We start from the raw sequence: 12,431 nt of genomic DNA on the forward strand, positions 1-12,431 counted from the left end.
ATCATTTTCGAAAATTTCACTTGGTGCAGAAGGTTGCAGCTAGGATATTGACTAGAGCGGGATGTAGGGATCAGATCATTCCAGGCTTGGCCCATCTGCACTGGTTCCAATCTGTTTCTGGGCATGATTCAAGAAATTCACCAACACCAAGAAAACTTCAACAAGAAAGAAGAGACTTTGAGAATTAACAAAGTTTGGCTGCCAGTACTTAAAAACACCAGAATCAAAGGCCAAGGGCATGCTAAGTTCATGGAGAATGGACTCCACCCAGACACAGGATTTGCATTCACCAGTATTGCTGCTGCTGCAGGGAATGCAAATGTGACTACAAATGTAAATGGACTGATAATCCCATCCGCAATACGATGCACTCAACCACACCTTTTCCATCAAACACTTACTGATTGGTTCCCCACCCTGGGACATGGACAATATATACCCCACTAAACATTCCCTTCTCACTGACACAGTGTGTAACAGACGTCCCTCTGTGATACACCTCTGAAAATGCCAGCCACAGATGCAGGTGAAATGTTAGGAACAAGAACTACCAGACCACGGCCACACAGCCCAGATAAACCCACCACAGCCAGTTGAATCCGGCCGTGAAAGCCTTCGACAATACATTGGTTTAAATTATTTGAATGATGTGTTTTTGTTTTTTAATGGTTTTTAGGCAATGATTTTATCATGCATGTTTTCAATCTGTTATCTGTGGGGGGGGGCTGATGAAGTCAGAAGGGCAGGGTATAAATTTGTAAATAACTAAATCATCATCTTTAACCCTTAAAGACAGAGGGAATTTGTGAGCATATGCATCCAGAGGTGGGATCCAGCAGGTTCTCATAGGTTCCCAAGATTAGGTTACTAATTATTTGTGTGTGCCGAGAGGGGGTTACTAATTGGTGATTTTGCCAGGTGATTTTTGCCTTAGTTACGCCCCTCCTCTCAGCAGTAGTGCGCAGAACTTGAAGCAGTCTAGCAGGAGGTGCACCGACGTGCGTGGCAGCCTGCGCCTGCGTGCATTTGTTTCCCTCCCAAGGACCGGCGCAGCAGCTGTGTCCTTGTCCCAGCCCCGCCCAGGAATGCCCCACCCCCGGAATGCCCAGCCACACCCCCATCGTGCCCCGCCCCAGCCCCATTGGCGCTACCCCACAGTTTAAATCCCACCACCATGGGAACCTGTTACTAAAATTTTTGGATCCCACCACTGTATGCATCTTATGAGTGGTTCACGAAATCTTGTGCTACTGTCAATTCATTGACCTTTAAGGTGCTACAAGGCTCTTTTTGTTTCTTTGGCTGTAGCAGAGTATTGTCTTACTAGAATTTGCAATATCAAAGGAATTTTGCTTATTTCATGCAATTCTTAAATTCTATAAATATCCTATAGCCTCTTCCCAAAACCTGCTATATATATTTATGCCAATAAATAATAATGAATATAATGTTGATAATAAATGTAAATAATAGTAATAAACAATAGTTGTTTAAAGTATTTTTTCTATACATTTAGATCATTAAAGAGGGAACATCCAGATCTGAGCGAGGATGTTGTATTAATAAGAGCATTAAGGGACTCTAACCTACCAAAATTTCTTGCCGATGATGCTCTTTTGTTCAGGTACTTTTTAAATGCACATTTTTGTTCTTTCCTTACATCCTTTTTTTATTTTGCCACAAACATTTATGTATTCGAACGGTCAAAATGATCGTTTTTCCTCCTTGCAAGACAGAAATTAGTTTTGTAGCTTCCTAACCTGAAATGAGCTGTTGTAAGCTGCCATGAGGCCACGAGAGAAGGGACCATGTAGAAATCGAATAAATAGTAATAATTACTTCACAAATATATGTGTGTGCGTGTATGTATATGTGTACATATATTATTATTAATATTTATTAAATTTAATAAACCACCCACCCCCAAAGGGCTCTGGGCGGTGTACAACAAAACAGTGCATAAAAACTACAATACATAATAAATAAAACAAAATGTACCCGTGATGTGTGTGTGTGTATATGTGTGTGTGTGTGTGTGTGTGTGTGTGTGTGTGTGTGTGTGTGTGTGTGTGTGTGTGTGTGTATATATAACCTGCCCATTAATAACAACTAAGACCCGCTGTTCCCCCCCTCTTAGGGAAGCGGGGGAGCTAATAGCTGTACGCCATCTGTTTAATTGTTTTAACTGTTTTAAATTAGGAGCGTTGCTTTTAACTACTATGAAGTTTTAGTATTTTATCTTGTTATTCACTTGCTGTACTATGATGTGAACCGCCCTGAGCCCCCTGGGGGAGGGCGGTATAAAAGTGAAACAAATAAATAAATAAATAAATAAATAAATAAATAGGAAGGTTCACGTTATTTCAAGGAGACTGACAATGAAGGTAAAATGTCTATGCTAATGGTCATTAAAACCAGAACCATTTGAAACAGTCTACTTAAATGTATATGCCTTTGTCACATCACAGATAAAAGGAAAATGTCCTGCCAAATTGTAAGTATAAATGGAATGTTAATGTTCATTTGGTTCGTTGCGTTTCAGTTAAAGAGAAGTTTTATCTTAATACATTATTGATCAGTAATGCATTATTGATCCAGCCTAGCACATTAGGCAACTCTGTGTATAATTTCTGTTGAATAATATAACAGTGAGCCAGACTGGGAGAAAACAGATCTGTATTATTATGTTTAACTGTATGATGTACAAGGTTTTCAGTTTGAGCATTGAAATAACGCTCTGTGCAAAGCTACTGACCCTTCAGAGGGGCTATAATAACTTTCTTCATAAGTTGATTTTTGGAAGCTGATAGGACTGAGCAGAGGTGTAACTCCAAGGGGTGGGGGGGGCATGATGCACCGGGTGTGCGCCCCTGTGGGGGCATGCCGGGGACAGAGCGGGATGGGGGCGGAAAATGCACTGATGCACTGGGCACTTCTCCCTCTTGCTACACCTCTGGGACTGAGGTAGAGGTTACTGCTACTGTACTGTCTAGGCATCAATGTGTTTATAGTGCAATCCTAAACAGAGTTACACCTTTGCAGGCCCAGTGACTTTAGTGGACTTAGAAGGATGCAACTCTGTTTAGAACTGGACTGCTGATGTCTTCCTGTTTTAAGCAGCCACGTTGACCATAAGGAGATGTAGGGTGGAAATACTTTAAATAAATAAAACAAACTTTTATTTCTTTCTCTCTGTGTTAGTGGGATTATATCTGACCTTTTCCCCGGAGTCATAATCCCAGAGCACGATTACGGAGTGCTGCAGTCGACAATAATAGACGTCATGCTTTCCAAAGGATTACAGCCTGAATCTACCATGGTTCATAAAGTCATACAACTTTTTGAAACTATGTTGGTAAGGCATGGTGTCATGCTTGTCGGGCCAACTGGAGGTGGGAAGACGACGGTTTACCAGGTCCTTGCCGACACTCTGGGAGCCTTGCATGCAGCGGGAGAGGATAAACCCTTCTACCAGCCCGTTAAAACATATGTCCTGAACCCGAAATCAATCACAATGGGTGAACTATATGGCGAGGTTAATCATTTAACCCTGGAGTGGAAGGATGGCCTCATGGCACTGAGCGTTCGAGCAGCTGTAGTTGACACCTCGGAAGATCACAAATGGATAATCAGCGACGGGCCTGTGGATGCTTTATGGATCGAAAACCTGAACACTGTTCTGGATGATAACAAGATGCTGTGTTTGGCTAACAGTGAAAGAATCAAGCTCACACCTTCTATTCACATGGTATTTGAGGTACTACACTTCTAATTGTTTTGGTTCAAGTACTTCTCAGGGCGCACAGCTAGATTTTGACAGATTTCATTGCAATAGTCTTCTGTAAATCATGGGCCCCTCCCGCACATGCAGAATAATGCACTTTTAATCCACTTTCAGTGCACTTTGCAGCTGGATTTTACTGAGTGAAATTGCAAAATTCACTTGCAAACAATGGTCAAAAGTGGATTGAAAGTGCATTATTCTGCATTTGTGGAAGGGTACTTAGAGATAGTGGTTTGAGAATATTTCGGGCACGCGGGTAGCAAAATATCCACCTACTGTCATTGACAGCAGAGCTGTAATCCTACTCCTAACATCTCCCTTAGTGCAGTGTATGGGTGAGTTCGGTATAGAAATTCTTTATTTTTGCCTGCTTTTTGTTTCCACTGTTTCCTCCACATATTGTAGGCCCCTGCAGCCTTACCTTTGTTGTTCAGGTTGTTCTTATTTCATTGAAGTTCTGTGTGCTGTTGTGACTTGACATGGCTTTAATTTACCAATCTGCCTGTTTACTCAGCTAGCTGTAGTAAGGCTTTGCCCCAACATTGGACAGAATGTCCAATAGCAAAACCCACTTGCAAACAATTGTGAACGTGGATTGAAAGTGCATTATTCTGCATGTGCAGAAGGGCCTTAGAATCTCGTGGGATGGAGGGATACATTTCATGATTCTGATTCCTTTAATGATTTCATGATTCCTTTTAAAAAAATTGTGACATTTTGTATGTGCAAAAAACCTTTCCCCAGGATTCTTGCCCTTAGTTCTCTAGGTGTATTACACATTTGTTATGAACTTCTGTTAAATTCCATGTGAAAGGCTGTGACAATTGGGGCCTACATCTATCTCAGAAAAAAATGTTAGTACAGTCAGTTGAGCTGCCATGGTCGAGAAACTTGTATGCTCCTGCATTAGAATATCGTCCTGAACGAATATGAGAATTACAATTCATGTTTACGTGCTGCCTTTTCCAAAGCCGTTATTTTGTACGTTATTGAACAAGATGCCAGTGTTGTATAATTAGTGTGGCATAATTAAACAGAATGCCAAAATGTATTTTTACTTTCAGACTTTCTAATAGATGTGGGAGTGGGGAGCTGGGAACAGGGTTAGGTCGGTGCTAGGACCCAGGTGGATTATTCTACAACCAAGTTGTACGTTGAGTTGTATATTGGAGGAATATACAACCCTACTAACGTCTTTTTCTGGGGCAGACTATAGCAACTTTTGGTTTTGTTGTTCTCAAGGCTATCTACGGCTTGAACAGTTGTGCCCTGCATTATATCAGGTGATAGTCACAGCAAGCACAGTGGATCTCATCCTCTGTGTGAATATATATTACTCCCCCCCCCCTCATTTTTTTCCAAAGCCAGGATGACATCTATACTAATCTGACCACCACCCTGGACACGTTTGACTCCTAATTTCATTTCTTCCTTTCTTTTCCCCATCTCTGATATTGTTTTGTGCAAAGATCAGCTTTGGTTATCTTGGTGATTGATGTGTGTAATCAACCAGGTCCCTTTGTAAGTATGTCAGCTAGCTGGGTCAATCCTGGGAAAGTTTTTTAATAGGTTTGGGATGAGGTTCCTAGAATAACTTTATCCCCCTATGTTGCCTTCATGGCACTATGTATAATTCCTCCCATCACACTCACCCATAGATGCATACTCAGGGTAATAAGATTTTGTGCTTTATCGTGCCTCTAGACTAGAATATCCATCTATTTGCTAAAGGCAACTCAGCATGGTTTAATAGGTATAGAAAAAGAATTTCCACAGAACTGTGAATCAGTGTAATAGTCGCTAGGTTAATGAAAGAGAAGAAGCCCAGCTATATAGGTAAAGAAGTTCTAGGGGTAAAAGGCAAGTAATTCATCCTTGAATATCTTATTAAAAGTTGGAGATGGGAAAATGCTTTCTTTATACCTTGTTTGCCCTGAGTTCTTGGTTCACTGCAATGCGCTCTGTTGTTTTGCTTGCAATTCTGTTTTGTATATGTATTTGAAGTGGAAAAGACCATTTTATGAGTGAAACGCTGTCTATTTGAAACCGCTGAAAAATTGTATCCATTATCTGCCTCAAACACAGTCCAGAGTTGCTTTTCAGTTGTGTGTCTTTTGCAAGCATTCGTGTTCCGAACAAAAGTTACATCAGTATCCTGTTTGCATTATTCATGCCTTTTAGGTGGAAGACTTAAGAGTTGCTTCACCTGCCACCGTAAGCCGTTGCGGAATGGTATTTATTGACCCCGAAGAATTGAAATGGATTCCCTATGTAAAGACATGGATGGCAGGCCTTGAAGACAAAGTAGGCTTTACAGAGACACTTGGGGGCAAAAAAGCAAAGTGCTTCATAAAACAATTTAAAATATAGATATCAAATGATAGCTCTGCTGTGCACATCCCCATCCTATGCAGTACTAATTTCAGTGGCATTTTCTCCCAAGTCAGTTTGCGTAGGATTGCAGTTGTAGTTAATTAATTTAGTAACAAATGATAAATGTTTAAATCAGCCGTTCTCAACCCGTGGGTCCTAAGACCATCGGAAAACACATATTTCCGATGGTCTTAGGAACCGAGACACAAATAATTTTATGGTTGGGGGTCACCACAACATGAGGAACTGTATTAAAGGGTTGCGGCATTAGGAAGGTTGAGAACCACTGGTTTAAATAGTAACCACTGGGAATAAGCGTCAGAATGTAGTATGACATTGGGCGTTTTCCCACTTACCTTCTGCCCCGCGCTATTGTAGGCAAGTAGCGCGGGGTCCCCCAGCACTCCCCACTACAGGGGCGGCGACAACGCAGCTGCCCAATGCTGCCGCTGTCGCGCCCCCTCAGCGGGTGTCATTCCTGGTGCTCTTCCAAACGGCGCCTTTTGATGACCGCGGGGTCGTGGGGAAGCCCGGGCGCGCGCCAGAAATGACGAGCGCTGAGAATAGCGCGCAGCATAGGGGGCTATGAGGTAAATGGGGAAACGCCCATTATTAAAGATATATGCAACTGGGGTTATCTAAAAGGCTGCCAAAAACGGTGGGGATTCAGAGACCCATGTCTTGTACCACTATGTGTGAGCAGAGGCTCATAGCCCAAGGTAGACCACCTTAACAGTGCTGTCAACAGCTGACCACCTTTTATGCTCAAAAACATGTAGTCAAAATAGATATTTAAGGCATAATTCCTCATTGTGTTGACACTTTGGACATTACCCGTAGCGCTGTCTCAGTCTCTGGAACCAGCAGAGAGGAGTAGCAGCAGAAGAGACTTGGCCAGGAAGAGCAGAGTGACCTGCTGGTGTTCATTTTGGAGGGCTTTTCTCAAAGCCACAGCTTTTAAAACAGTGTATTTTAACAGGGGTTATCTCTTTTTCTCCTTGTAAGGCTGCTGAATCTGGAAGGTGGGGCTTAACAGGGGTTAACAGAGTTCATCTCTTGTTCCTCTTTGTCCTGAGAGGTGGGGCTTTTGTCCTTAAAGGTGGGGCTTTAGTTCAGTCTCTGGAACCAGCAATTTTAATTTAATTTTTTTGTTTTTTAAATTAATAAGGACATATTTGACAGATAGTACGTGCAGATAGCTCCAGGGGGGCAGTGACTAAAAGCTTAATATTTACATATCTAAACAAATCAGATATGAAGGCAGAAAGCCAGCAGGGGGATGGGGGCTTTCCAGTGTTTTGCACTGAGTGTCACATGTATGACTATCTGCCACTAGGACAGAAGTCATGGGTGTGCCCTCGCTGCAATGAGCTCCTGGCACTCAAGGAACGTGTGCGTTCTCTTGAAGCCAAGGTGGCAGACCTGGAGAAGCTGAAAGAGGCAGAGAGGGTTGACAGACGAGGCTTTCAGGGACCTAACAGCCGGGTCCCACTCCCAAGGTGACATCTCTTCAGATGTCATGGAGAATGAAGGCCTTGGGATGGAGGGTGCCAGTCTGAGGTGGTGGAAGATGCTCCCTTAGATGGGATCCCTTCCTTAACTGGTGATCAGCTATCCTCTCGCACTGAGGATACCCCTCAGGGAGGTGGGGGGCTCCTTGTAGTGGGTGATTCGATCATTAGAAATGTAGAGAGTTGGGTTTGTGAGAGGCGTGATGACCGCATGGTGACTTGCCTGCCTGGTGCGAAGGTTGCGGATGTCACGCTTCGTCTAGATAGGCTTTTAGACAGTGCTGGGGTGGAGTCGGCAGTTGTGGTCCACATTGGCACCAACGACATTGGGAAATGTAGCCGGGAGGTTCTGGAAGCTAAATTTAGGCTGCTAGGAAACAGGTTGAAGTCCAGGACCTCCAAGGTGGCATTCTCAGAAATGCTACCCGTTCCACGCGCAGGGCGAGCTAGGCAAGCGGAGATACAGGGTCTCAATGCGTGGATGAGAAGGTGGTGTAAGGCAGAGGGTTTCAGATTTGTCAGGGACTGGGGAACCTTTTGGGACAAGGTAGGCCTGTACAAACGGGATGGGCTTCATCTTAACCAAAGAGGAACCAGGCTGCTGGCGCTCAACATTAAAAAGGTGGCAGAACAGCTTTTAAACTGATCACTGGGGAAAGCCGACAGGAGCTGAGGTGACTTCGGTTCGGAATACAGTATCTATGGGGATGCAGACAGAGAGGGAGGTTTTCTAAATCAACCACATACAAGCGAGGAACATAGCAATGTGCATGTGACAAGGGATAGTGTCTACAAAAGACTTGAGGGTAAAGCACATCAATCCCAGGTTAAGGACAGAGACAGGGTATACAGGTGTCTCTATGCTAATAGTAGAAGCATTAGAGTACAGAGTTTTGAAGGAGGACTTTGATATAGTGGGCATTACAGAGACATGGTGGAATGAGGAGAACCAGTGGGATGCTGTTATACCAGGCTACAGGCTCTATAGGAAGGATAGGATTGGGGGTGTAGTTGCCCTTTACATCAAAGAGAGCATAGTATCACATAAAATAGACAAAGCAAGGGGAGCTGGTTCCCCTACAGAATCACTGTGGATATCAATACCAGGTGTGAAGGACAGTTTAATATTAGGAATATATTATTGTCCCCCTGACCAAAGTGCAAAAGAGGATTCTGAGATGGAAAAAGAAATTAGAGAGGCCAACAAAAACAAAAATGTAGTGGTAATGGGTGATTTTAACTATCCCCATATAAACTGGAAAAATGCATGTTCAGGTCATAGTAAGGAGAGAGCATTCCTGGATATGCTAAATGACTGTGGCTTAGAACAGATGGTTGTGGAACCAACCAGGGGAGAGGTGATCCTAGATCTAATTCTATGTGGGACCCAGGACCTGGTGCAGGAAGTCAGTGTTGTTGAGCCGATAGGGAACAGCGACCACAATGCTGTCAGATTCAGTATCTCAGCATGCGAACAAGTGGCAACTACTAATGTAGTTACATTCGCCTTCAGAAAGGGAAATTTCTCAAAAAATGAGGGGGATAGTGCGCAGGAAGCTGAAAGGGAAAATCAAGAGAGTCAAAACTGTCCAGGATGCTTGGAGGTTATTTAAAAACACAGTAATAAAAGCTCAGCTGGAATGTGTGCCACAGGTTAGAAAAGGCAGCACCCAGTCCAAAAGAAAGTTTTCACCATGTGGATTTAACAAAGAGAGGTTGAGGAAATTATCAAGAAAAAAAGAAAGTAATGTCTTTTAGAAAATTGGAAGTCCAGTTTGGCTGATGAAGGAAGAATATGAGAGGGGAAACACAAATGGTGGCAAAAGAGAAAGCAAGTTAGCTGTAGAGGGAGGGCAAAAAAGGATATAGCGAGGAACGCATGGCTCGCGAACATCAAGACCAGCAAACAAACAAGTTCTTCAAGTACATCATTAAAGCAGGGGAAGCCAGCTTAAAGGAAGCCCCGGTAGGCCCGCTAGATGACATTTGGAAAAAAGGAAACAAAGGGGTGTGCTAAAAGATGGCAGGGAGATTGCAGAGAAGCTGAATGAATTCCTTTGTCATGCATGCTTCTACCTAAGAGGAGGTGGGGAGGGAACATTCCTGCACCTGTTAACCAAGCTTCTTAGGAAGGCCCGAATCCGAGGAACTAGCGAAGATAGTGGTAGACAAGGGAAGAAGTTTTCTGGCAGCCATTGATAAACTAAATACGTATACCAAATCCGTCCTGAGCTACTCCAGATTACATTCACCCAAGAGTTCTTAAAAGAGCCTTCGAAGCTATAATAGAAATTGCTGGATCTTCTCACTTTAATATGCAACTTATCCCTGGTCAACTGGCTTCCATCCCTGAAGACTTTGGAAGATGGCCTAAATATGTCACACTGCCAATCTTTAGAGAAAGCGGATCTAGGGGAACCCGGGAAATTACAGGCCAGTCAGTTTGACATCTGTTCCTGGTGAAAATTAGTAGAATCTACCATTAAAGATAAAATTATTAAACAATGTAGAAAAGCAAGACCTGCTATGAGGAAAGGAGTCAGCATGGCTTTTGCAGAGAGCAAATCCTGTCTTACAGAGCACTTACTAAGGAGTTCTTTGAGGAGTTGTAAACAGGCATGTGTGGACGGTGGGTGAACCAGTGGACATTGTCTACTTGGATTTCCAAAAGGCTTTTGACAAAGTTCCTCACCAGAGACTATTGAGAAAACTCCAGCAATGAAGGAATAAGAGGAGAAGTCCTCCTATGGATTAAAAACTGGTTGAGAAACAGGAAACAAAGAGTGGGTGTAAATGGGAAGTTCTCACAATGGAGAGATGTAAGGAGTGGTATGTCCCCACTGAGGATCCGCGTCTTTTGGGACCAGTGCTCTTTAACCTATTCATTAAAATGACCTGGAAGTAGCAGAGGTGCTTGTAAGCCGTGGGTGTGGCCAAGTTTGCAGATGATACCAAATTATGTAGGGTGGTGAGAACCACAAAGGATTGCGAAGAGCTCCAAGCGGACCTTGATAAATTAGGTGAGTGGGCTCAGAAATGGCAAATGCAGTTCAATGTAGCAAAATGTAAAGTGATGCACACAGGGGCAAAAAATCCAAACTTCACATACACACTACAGGGGTCAGTGCTATCAGTCACAGACCAGGAAAGGGATTTAGGCGTCTTAGTTGATAGTTCCATGGGAATGTCAACTCAATGCATGGCAGCTGTGAAAAAGGCAAACTCTATGCTGGGGATCATTAGGAAAGGAATTGATAATAAAACTGCAAAGATTGTCATGCCCTTATATAAAGCAGTGGCGCGACCGCACTTGGAGTACTGTGTCCAGTTCTGGTCGCCGCATCTCAAAAAGAATATTGAGGAGATAGAAAAAGTGCAGAGAAGGGCAACAAGGATGATTGAGGGACTGGAGCACCTTCCCTATGAGGAGAGGCTGCAGCGTTTGGGACTCTTTAGTTTGGAGAGGAGGCGGCTAAGGGGGGATATGATTGAAGTCTATAAAATTATGCATGGGGTAGAAAATGACAGAGAGAAATTTTTCTCTCTTTCTCACAATACTAGAACCAGGGGGAATTCATTGAAAATGCTGGGGGGAAGAATTAGGACTAATAAAAGGAAACACTTCTTCACGCAATGTGTGATTGGTGTTTGGAATATGCTGCCACAGGAGGTGGTGATGGCCACTAACCTGGATAGCTTTAAAAGGGGCTTGGACAGATTTATGGAGGAGAAGTCGATTTATGGCTACCAATCTTGATCCTCTTTGATCTGAGATTGCAAATGCCTTAACAGACCAGGTGATCGGGAGCAACAGCCGCAGAAGGCCATTGCGTTCACATCCTACATGTGAGCTCCCAAAGGCACCTGGTGGGCCACTGCGAGTAGCAGAGAGCTGGACTAGATGGACTTTGGTCTGATCCAGCTGGCTTGTTCTTATGTTCTTATGTTCTTATGTTCTTATGCTGTGCCAAAATCAAGAACTAAAATCCTAGCCTGGACAGTGCAGATAGCTGGCCGTGCGGGTGGAAATGGGCACTGCCCTTCTCCCCTTCCGATATCCGAGGGGGCTTTTCCAGCTGAGTATGGCAAAGGACACAAGGCAGTGTAGTAATTAGGGGAGTACACAAGTTTCCCTAGAACATTCGGCAGGCCACTGTATATTTTACAGTATAGAGAGGTACGTCAAAAGTGCTGATGTTTGTTGTTAATTAACTCTGTATTATTTTCTATGTAAACCTTGACTGTCTGCAAATATTTGCTTTCTTTTTTTTAGCTCAACGAGGAAACCAAAACTTATTTGTTTGAACTGTTTCATCGTTACGTTGAAGATGGTCTGAAATATGTCAACAAAAAATGCTCGCAAACGATGCCACAGGTGGACATCAGTAAAGTTACTGCACTGTGTTGTCTACTGGAATCACTGCTTCTTGGAAAAGGAGGCACCAGCCTGAAACTGGTACAGTTTAATACAGGAAGATTAATATGCATTGCTGTTTCTTTTTGAAGTTCTCAGTGTAGTGCCCAAAACTGATATTTGGGTCATTTTTATTTAATTTGTTATTTGTTATTTATTTATTTATTGTTTAGTTTTATATACCGCCCTATCCCCGAAGGGCTCCGTTCTTTAATTCATTATAGGTATCACACCAGATTAGATGTTTCATTCTGGTTTTTTTACACTCTAATCTGGAGAACCAGGATTGGTTCCCCTCTGCCGCTTGAGCTGTGGAGGCTTATCTGGGGAACTAGATTAGTTTGTACAC

The 12,431-nt window shown here is 43.2% G+C and overlaps 1 protein-coding gene across 1 annotated transcript in view; it reads left to right on the top strand.

The window, feature by feature from the left end:
* Positions 1-12,431, top strand: part of DNAH6 (dynein axonemal heavy chain 6) — a 247,355-nt gene that overhangs the window by 76,778 nt on the left and 158,146 nt on the right. Inside the window, exons 17-20 of the mRNA XM_048504422.1 lie at positions 1,517-1,624; positions 3,202-3,757; positions 5,966-6,088; positions 11,942-12,124. Of these exons, the coding sequence (XP_048360379.1) occupies positions 1,517-1,624; positions 3,202-3,757; positions 5,966-6,088; positions 11,942-12,124 (970 nt within the window). The remainder of the gene's footprint in view (positions 1-1,516; positions 1,625-3,201; positions 3,758-5,965; positions 6,089-11,941; positions 12,125-12,431) is intronic.

Source organism: Sphaerodactylus townsendi, linkage group LG07, assembly GCF_021028975.2.
Source record: "Sphaerodactylus townsendi isolate TG3544 linkage group LG07, MPM_Stown_v2.3, whole genome shotgun sequence".
Taxonomy (NCBI): domain Eukaryota; kingdom Metazoa; phylum Chordata; class Lepidosauria; order Squamata; family Sphaerodactylidae; genus Sphaerodactylus; species Sphaerodactylus townsendi.